Source organism: Scleropages formosus, chromosome 5, assembly GCF_900964775.1.
Source record: "Scleropages formosus chromosome 5, fSclFor1.1, whole genome shotgun sequence".
Taxonomy (NCBI): Eukaryota; Metazoa; Chordata; class Actinopteri; order Osteoglossiformes; family Osteoglossidae; genus Scleropages; species Scleropages formosus.
The window spans coordinates 207,172-216,855 of NC_041810.1; the positions used below are offsets into that span (position 1 = coordinate 207,172).

Consider the following 9,684-nt stretch of genomic DNA (forward strand, 5'->3'; position numbering starts at 1 on the left):
CATATATCTGTTACATAATTTTTCTATAAGAAAGCATTGCAGCTTTGGGGTAGAATTAATTTTTGTTTGTGTATAAAATATTGTTGCTTAGTAGTAACTTGTGACTTGAGGCTGTGATGACATTATCCTTACGTGCGCTTGCTGTGGAGTGTTTCTGCTCTGCAGATGGTGCTGACACACCAGGGCGGTACACCTCAGACATGGCCGCAGTCGGGAACAATGCGCACGTGGCTCGTTCCCATTAAACAGTGGCTCGCGTCGCACATGTGTGCAGGGGTGAGGTCGGAGGGACCCTGGTCGATACCTCAGCGGTGCACATTTCTTTCTCTGGTGTGGTCGAGTGCACCGGGAAAAGGCCCGCAGCGGAGCACACCATGTACTCCTCTGGTCCAGCACTTCTCCGACACAGAGCACCACGGTAACAGCTTTGTGCGTTTATTCTCTCCATCGGAGACCTTATGCCGTGTTGTGAACAAGTAGGTTTATGGGGGGCAATTAATAGCGTAGCGGGTAGAGTTGCTGCCTGTGGATCTGGAGGTTGCAGATTCAAATGCTGCAGCCTGCTGCGGTATCCTTGAGTAAGATACTTCACAAAATTTCTTAGTTGTCAAACATGGGTGAATGATGGTAAGTAGCTAAAGTTCCCAAGATCACTGCCTGTGTCTTTCACTGTGTAAAGCATACAGACGCCGTGCTGTTAGAGGAGATGTGCAGAGTTGTTAATGAGCGTTAGACATCAGATATTTTCATTTGAGGGTGGGATTACAGTTCACTTTACACTAATGTGGGGGTATTCATGGTATTAAGGCTGTTTATATAATTTAAATTCCAGAGTTAATAGTGACACGTTTATAGTTTATTTCTATAAGGACTCAAAGCGGCTGGGTTCAGCACTCTTCCTGCCTGATCCCACCTCCGGCTGTAGTACCAGGTTAAGGTACTCACTTTGAATTTATACAGTAAAAATTGCCTTGCTGTATAAATGGGTAAGTAATGGTTAGTTATTTAGCTCCATTGAAGTAAAGTGTCAGCTCAACCTGCTCATTTCCTTCTTGTGTTTCTGGAATCTTCTAAACGTCTTTCAACATTTCCAAAATTGCTCTGAGTTGACAGTGGTGCCAGGTTCTTTGAAAGACCAAATAAGACCTTGAACCTGCGGCTGAGCACTGATCGTTGCTAAAAGTGTGTGGCAAATGATGGTGACTATGTAGAAAAATGAATATGGGCAATAAGAGTTCAGCTGAAGGGGGAGCGTGGTGGCGCAGCGGGCTTGACCGGGTCCTGCTCTCTGGTGGGTCTGGGCTTCGAGTCCCGCTTGGGGTGCCTTGCGACGGCCTGGCGTCCCGTCCTGGGTGTGTCCCCTCCCCCTCCGGCCTTACGCCCTGTGTTGCCGGCTTAGGCTCCGGCTCCCCACGACCCCAAAAGGGAGAAGCGGTTTCAGACAATGTGTGTGAGTTCAGCTCAAGAATTATTTATTGTTTCATTGAAATATCATCACTTAAACAAAAGTTATGGAGGTGGAGGTATTACTTGTCACTGATCCCTCGTATATTTACCTTAATTGAGGGCTATGTTTGGTTGAGATGTGACAGGTAGCAGGAAGAGTACACTGTGGATGGTTTTGTTATGGAAGAAGCACAGTGTGCGTGTTTTACAGTGAAAGACGTTCTAGGCAGTGAGTGGAAAAACCTGTTGAGGGAGTATAATGACCGTCAACTGCAGAAATGCCACTGTACTAAATAAGCCTGTTTGAAGAATGGATATACTGTATATTTTCATATTCTGATGCGGTGCTTTTTCGTTGTGCGGGACCCCATTATATGAGGGATGGGTTTAATTTAATTTAATTTGGCGAATATATATTACCTCCCATATGCATGTATTCTCTGGGGTTGGGGTCATATAAATAAGGAGACTGTCAGAATATAAATTTGAGAAATATAACAGAATTCATCACACAAGAGTTTGACTTGATCTGATTCAACGGAAGCCGTTTTCCGTGTCGCTTTGCCTGGCGTCTCGATGGAGCTCCGTGAATTTTCACGCGTGAGCAGCGAAACGTGCGCTTCAGACAGCGGGCCTTCGGCACTTTCCCACGCGCTGTGAGCACCGCTGAAGCATCTCGAGGGGTTTACTGCGAGCCCAGACAACAGCGTGACTGTACATCCTGTAACTGAGCTGGGTGTACCACGGTGCAGGCTGTGGACCCACCCGCATCTCAGTCGCTGTGCGTATGAGTAAGAGGCAGCCTCACCCAGGCCTGCTCACAGCACAGCCTACACATTACCACTAGGTGGCGACACTGGGCTCCAACAGTAAGATGTGAAAATGTATTACTGTATTAGCTGTACATGTGTCTGACTTCAGGGAGCATAAAGGGTATTTCATATACATACTGTATACACACATGTATTCATATACATACAAACAATGAAGTTTTCAGAAATAAAGTGCTGCTTTCCAGATGTGTGTTAAATAAAATCACATTCAGCGAAGTCCGTCAACTGTACTGACCACACGCTCAGTGTCCGCAGTGTCCGAATGGTCAGCGCCCTGCGGAAAACACACTGTGCCCTCTGGTAGTTGCAGCCCAGCAGTGCAGAGCAGACAGCAGCAGAGCACACAGGTAAACTGGAGCGATGCAGCTCTGGATGATCTCATACACACAGGTGTTTACACCTGGTTCACATCTAAACCATATATGTCTGAAGTAGAGAAAATGTTTTTCCCGATTGAACTGTTCAGCAAGGGGCAGCTGGTGGCGCGGTGGTTGGAGCGGCTACCTTTGGCACCAAAGATTGTGGGTTTGATCCCTGCCTCCGGTTGCGGTGCCCTTGAGCAAGGTGCTTACCCCGTACTTGCTCCCTTTCGCCCAGTGTTTCTGGGATAGACTCTGGCTCCTCGTGACCCTGCTCAGGACAAACCGTTCTTGAAATTGATTGGTTAGAAGTGTTTGGCCTGTGAAATGGCTCTAGTCCAGTATCTGCGCTTGTGCATTGAATGTGTTGATATATATACTAAAATGGAGTGATGCAGGCTGAGCATTTTGCTCTATAGTCCCAGAGTCAACGTATTAACTGCCTTGGACAGGTTTTCCTCAAACTGCTCATCTGCGTAGATACTAACAGCCTTGACCGTGGTACGAGTTCCCTCCTTGTTCGGCTCCTCTTTCCCGCCAGGTGATGGATAGCTCCATGCCCTTGGTCGGGGAGCACGTGGAGGAAGACAGGCGGCTCATTGCGGACCTGGTGCTTGAGAAGATGGCCTCGGCGCTCATAGGCTCCTCACTGGTGTCGTCCGCTCCAGATAAGGTCACTGTCTGGGTGTCGTAATACTGCATCATTTTTTCCTCCTGGTATATAGTCTGAGTAGTGTACACAGGAACTCCAGGGAAGGGCGAAAAGAAGAATCATTAGAAGAAGTGTGGTTGCATGTTTGTGCGTTTGGAACACGTGGAGACCCTGGCTGAAGAAGCCGAGTTCTGCTCTTGGTTTTGAACACAGCGGTTGTCCCTTCGCAGGTCCAGACCCAGCCGGGAGCACAGACAGCTCAACCGAGGAGAACCCAAGGTAAGCAGATACACACCTATATGTGTGTGTGTTTGTGTGTCTGTTTGCAAACAATGAACCATCAAGAGCTACAGAACTGATCTTCTTCTTTGTCAACATTTCTTCTAAAAACAAAACCTGGACTGAAGGGCATAACTGCAATGGACTCACTGCATGTGATAAAATCTGACTCATCAATTAAAGATTAAATACAAAAATATTAAATATTTTTGTCCCAGTAGGATGCTTTTCTAAAATGTTTTTACTTCATGTGTAACCATCATAATCATACGGCAGCAGATGGCATAGTGGTTAGAGCTGCTGCCCTTGTCTCTGGGTTCAAATTCCACCTGCTGCTGTAGCATCCTTCCTCAAGGTAGTTAACCTGAATTGATACAGTAAAAATTACCTTGCTCTATGACTGAGTAAATCAATGTACAATGCTCTGGGAAGGGAAAGAGTGTGATATGTGAATGAATGTGACCCCACAAAGAAAACTCAGATTACACGAGAGAGCTGAGCTCCAGTCCCGTCCACAGTCCTTGTATTGCTGGGAGAAGGCTGAGCTCTCAGGCACGTTTTCACCGCACTCTGTCTGCAGGTGGTCCGCGGTCAGCCTCCACGTCACCGTGCCAATCGAACCAGGGATCCCCTAAGCGTGCGCGCTCCGCCACCACATCCCCCAACCAGGCCTTTCAGCCTGGCCCTCTGCCTGCCTGCTCCCAGAAGCAGCCGCTTCAGCTCAAGTAGGAGCTCCTTTCCCATCCTCTCACTGCCAGTGAGATCCAGTGTGCCACTGTGCAGACTGCAAACAACAATTTTATAATGTGTTCCCGAGCACATTTTTAGTGTTCATCCTCCTGCAATTTAAAGTGTATGTGTGTCTGTCCACCCATCCACCCATGGTGTGCATCTGCATGGCTCCACCCTCTTAAACATGTAGCCCCACAGTTCATGTAATTCGTGTGCAAATCTCAGGTGTATAATATAGTCCTGTTGGAGAAAGGCAGCACTGTACTCAAAAACATTTTCAAATTTTATTAATGAAGTCACAGTCTGTGCTTTGACGTCCACGTGTTGATCAGTATACGTCAGACTAGCGCTGGTCAGACTTTGTGGCAGGGGTGGGCGGTGTGGCTCCTTCTCCTGCTCCTCCCCCTCTCAGGGCAGCTGTGTGTCCTGTGTCCCGCACAGCAAGTCGCAGTCACTGACCAACACGCTGAGCACCAGGGACACGTCCCGCAGCAGCGGTGGCAGCGCCAGTGACGACGAGGCCAAGGCAGAGAGCATCCGGAGCCTGCGCCAGTCCTTCGCAAGCCTCTTCTCAGACTAGCGCACGCCGGGGAGGATCCTCGTCAGCGGCTCCCGTCCTGCTCTTCTGCTCACATTCTTTGTTTGTTCATTTTCGTGTGTATTCATCACGGCACTTCTCACACACTAGTGGTGTTTTTCTACATTCGTAAGGCACTAGGCTGGAGCTGGGATTCACACTGAACTTCCTGTCACGTCTCAGAGCACCACAAAGCAATATTCTGGATGATGACCATTTCACACTTTGAGCCTTTTCCTAAAAATTCTGAATTATGATGTCACTTTGTCACAGTGTTGGAGGTTCGAACCTGGCCAGATGGCCGACTCGGTGTCCTCGCAGCGCACACACTTTACGGAGTGTGTTGTTCTGTCTGCCGTCTTCCCACTTTGACATATCCACTTTGGATCCTCCTAGAGCTGTCTGGACATAGCTGGATGCTTCTCACAGGTGATACTGAATACGGGGCCCCTGACCTTCTGCTGCAGAATTTTCAGTAACTACATAAGTGTCAAACTGAATGGAAGCTATTTCCATTTTTTTATCAGAAACAATTTATCGTGAGTTTCACTGAACTCATTGTCAGTAATTCATAAGTGTATGGTGTCTTACATAAGAAATTCATCAGTGTGTGTGCAGATTGAGCTAAATATGCTTTAATGGGTCAGCATCCGTTGATAAATAACAGACAGTAACGCCACTGAAACACTGAAGCGTTTGCAGAGTAACAATTTCATAGAAAAATCCAGCGACGTGTCTATTGGTCTTGTGCTTCCTCACAAATGACCTTTTGCACCAATTCTAATTTCTTTCAGACATACCTACAACATACATTTGAACATATAAATCTTGTTGATCAGTCTTAAAAATGTGTCCTAACTGCCCTACCCGGTCCTATTTGCTTGACCCTAGTCTGTGATATAATAATTCTGTAGCGTTTGGCATGTTTAACATTCTGCTTCTCCACCAGTCGTTAGATTACAATATAACCGTTTATGGGGGGGAGGGGAGAGACACAGAAGCTCGCAAATGTTTAAAAGCAGTTCTGAACATGTGGGCCTTAAGCCTGGATTTAAAGGAGTCCAGAGCAGTCCTGATGTTCTGGCCATAGTTTCCTATTAGATTCTCTCTTAGATTTGTACATGTTTGGAGAAAACTTCTCATTTTAACATTTTAACACTGAGTCATTTAACCATTTTTAATCTTCCAACTGCATCTATCGTTTGGTAGGTCTTCTTGGTAAATGTGGAGCTCTTTTCTATATATCAGTGGCATAAAAAGTGCCTTACTGAGCACTACAGGTCAAAGGCCAAACAGCTGGTGAATGGAACAGATGATCCCTCCTCAGTTAACACCATTGCAGCTTTTTTTATCAGCAGTGTGTGCACATTCATTAAATGCACAATATTAGGTGTAACAAAGTGAATGTGTAGCTGCAGTCAGCTTTTTTGTTATTAGTGTAAATATAACTGTGGACTCATTATGAGCCCTTCTGATGACACACTTTTATACACCAGATTTTGCAGTAATAATGACAGCAAAGTACTTTCCCACTGATTAAAAGTGCTCCTTCCCTGATTTGCCCACTGATTACAATTGTTCATGCTTAATTATATGTGATAATTTCAGTAAAAAGCTTTCATTATCAATGTGAGCAATATTTCATGCATTTCTTTAATTGTACTTAACTATATTTGATTTGTTTCTCAGAGAATTTCCCTAAACCATAATGTGTGAGCATTAACTAGTCGAGAAAAAAATCCAAAATTATTGAAGTGTGTGTTTTTTTTTATTTAAGCAGAAACATCGATCTAAAGAGTGCATATAGGATATTAAGGAAAAGACAAATTGAATATTTTCCATGAAAAGGACTGTGTCACACCACGAATTTTCCTCCTGTAATACAGCAAGACAGTGTAATGATGATAGAATCATGATGTAACAACAATGGTGTAATAATGATGATGTAACGATGATGTAACTATGATTGTAGCGATGATGACGTAATAATGATGGTGCTGACCCAGTGCAGAACTGATGCTCAGTGCTGCTCTCAATGCTTCAGTAGTTGTGTATTGTCAGCTGCCAATATGTGAATAATCAATGTTGGAAACGACCACATCGTGTAGAAGAAACTACTGCTATTTATGTTCTGCTGAAATGTGTGTGTTTTCAATGAAAGTTACTGGATTTGCATGATGTCCTCCTCACTGTAATGACACGATGGACTCCTGGAAGCCGCAGGTATCTAGCAGGGGCCTTCTCGATATTTACTACAGTATATTACTATAACCCTTTCCATTTCAGCTGTCTGTAACTCATACAATCATTCTGTGTTACGGGGTGCTAAGATATTTACTTTTTACCTCCATCTCTTTATATTTATTTTATATTTATATAAATTCAAGTCAGTGTTTTGAAAGGTCTTCTTCCATGGTGTTTGTGGCTTTAATGTGCATACAGAATGACTTAGCATTTGCATATGCAGTTAACTGCAGTTCGCTCAGAAGTTGGTGGTCAGGTAACATTTCCACCGTCGCAGACATGAACAATTAAACGTGAACCATCACGTTGAAATGCTTCTTGGGTGGTGAAGGACCTGAGAATGAGACGATAGGAGCAGAGCGCAATAGTAGCAGAGCGCTACCCGAGACTCCATGAACATTGACATCCTGCAGAACAGAGGACATCCTTCCCTTCTTCCACCACTGAGTTGCTGCACTCAGCTCTGCCATTCTGGGAAGCGTTTGTTCACTCACCAATGGGGAACGGAGCTGAAGCGCTTCGGAAACCGCGTCTGTAGCGAATGGACTGTAGACGAGGAATACCCTGGTAAATGGCTGTAGTGAGGTGGAAAAGGGTACACCCCTGTACAGTAAGTGTGGCATGGTTGCTTCTCCCCTGTCTGTGGTCCTTTGCATTGTTATTGCCTCCACTGGCCGCCTCGGTGTCGCTGTAAACTGTCGTTTCATTAAAGAGCTCTTGATGATTCTCTTCTCACGGCCCTCTGCGTTTACTGTGTCTTGTGCTCTAAATTATACCTGCTAAATTGTAGTCCTCTTTCCTATCCAATTTACATGTGTTTCTGCTGTGGGGATTATTGATGCTCCGCCTGACCACCTCCAGCAATGAAATAACACAATAACCCATTAAAGGGTCATAAAAGGCACGGCGTTTCATTAGAGTTTAGTGTCTTTCTTTAACCTGCCGCATATAATGGAAAAATCAGTGTTTCTTTTTTTTATTAGTTCCATCCACAGTGCTGACTCTCAACAACAGGCATAGAAACAACACAGACACTCCGCATAATTACACATAAAGCAAGTTCAGAAGTTATAATATTTAACACACATAACACGTGATCGCATGATGACAAACACATTTCAATACATTTTACTTTTCAACATGGCATTTAAAACCACGAGCTGGTCTAACAGGAGCAAAGCTGCCCCCCCGCCGTGCCCCTTTTATCAATTTCTGATTAACTCATTTTATTATTACATTTATTTATTTAGGCGACACTTTTCTTCGAAGCAACTTGCAGCATTAAGCTACTTATTAAGCTGCTTACAATTATTTACCCATTTATACAGCTTGGTAATTTTTACCGGAGCAATCTAGGGTAAGTGCCCTGCTCAAGGGTCCTACAGCCAGAGGTGAGCAAGGTGCTAATAGCAACCTTCAGGTCTGAGGTAGCAGCTCTAACCACTTCTCTACCAGCTCTCCCATTGCTATTAATTATTGCTATTCTTATCATTGTTTTTGTTGTTGTTCTAAACGTATGAATGAGTTTGAACTCCTGTTAATAAATCTGCCCCGGTAATGTGACTAATGCGCTGTTTGTTCCAATATTCCCACACGGTGCTGCTGCATTAGAACCTATTTCTAAAGTGACTAAAAAGGCATCACAATAGCCAGCACCTGCTGTGTGTTCGTCGGCCATTCTTGGGTGTTTGCATATTAATATTTCCGTAGAGCTGGATGAGAACAATGTAGTTTGTGGGTACATATTTATCTTCCTCGCTGCAGTTTGTTTCTGTCTTGCTGTCCATCTTATAGCAAACGCATCTATTTTACGTGCCAGTGGCTCGCCAGCACACCATGAAATTATAACGGTGGATGTAATTAACCATTGAAGGAGTCTGAACCAAAATCAGTGGACCAGGGTAAGGAAGAACATCCTGCTGCTCGAACTTTCGTCACTTTTGATGATCGGGAGCGTGTGACAGATGTTAAGGAACAGAGAGGTGATTTTGTGTTGCAGCTCATAATTTGTGGAAGGGTTAGTGTGATGGGGGCACGATAGTGCAGTGGGGTTGACCGGGTCCTGCTCTTCAGTGGGTCTGGGGTTTGAGTCCCGGTTGGGGTGCCTTGTGATGGACTGGTGTCCCGTCCTCGGTGTGTCCCCTCCCCCTCCGGCCTTATGCCCTGTGTTACCGGGTAGGCTCCGGTTCCCCGCAACCCTGTATGGGACAAGCGGTTCCAAAAATGTTTGGGTTAGTGTGGCTTTGTGATATATTACTTGATGTGTTGTTTTTACTGTGGGGCTTATGGTGATTCTTTATTGAATGATATGGTAAAGACTAGTTTTACTATATGTCCCAGGCACAGTCATGATGGCATCAACATCTCATGTATATTGGACATTAATTTCTCTGTAGTTCTTCTGGTGGCCATACAGCATGTGGTCTGAAAAGGAACATGACAAGATATATATTTATTCATTTAACTCATTCTTTTCTCCAAAGTGACTTCCAGGATTAATGTATTTGCAGTGATTTATACAGCTGGGTAATTTTGCTAGAACAATCAAGGGTAATTACCTTG

General features: G+C 44.7%; 1 protein-coding gene across 2 annotated transcripts in view; it reads left to right on the forward strand.

Moving 5' to 3' along the window:
- syn3 (synapsin III) overlaps window positions 1-5,924 on the forward strand; it is a 52,338-nt gene extending 46,414 nt beyond the window's left edge. For both annotated transcript variants that reach the window (XM_018765965.1, XM_018765966.1), the window contains exons 11-14: window positions 3,180-3,311; window positions 3,521-3,569; window positions 4,150-4,294; window positions 4,743-5,924. In XM_018765965.1, the coding sequence (XP_018621481.1) occupies window positions 3,180-3,311; window positions 3,521-3,569; window positions 4,150-4,294; window positions 4,743-4,881 (465 nt within the window). In that variant the 3' untranslated portion in view covers window positions 4,882-5,924. The remainder of the gene's footprint in view (window positions 1-3,179; window positions 3,312-3,520; window positions 3,570-4,149; window positions 4,295-4,742) is intronic.
- Window positions 5,925-9,684: the final 3,760 nt, after the last annotated feature.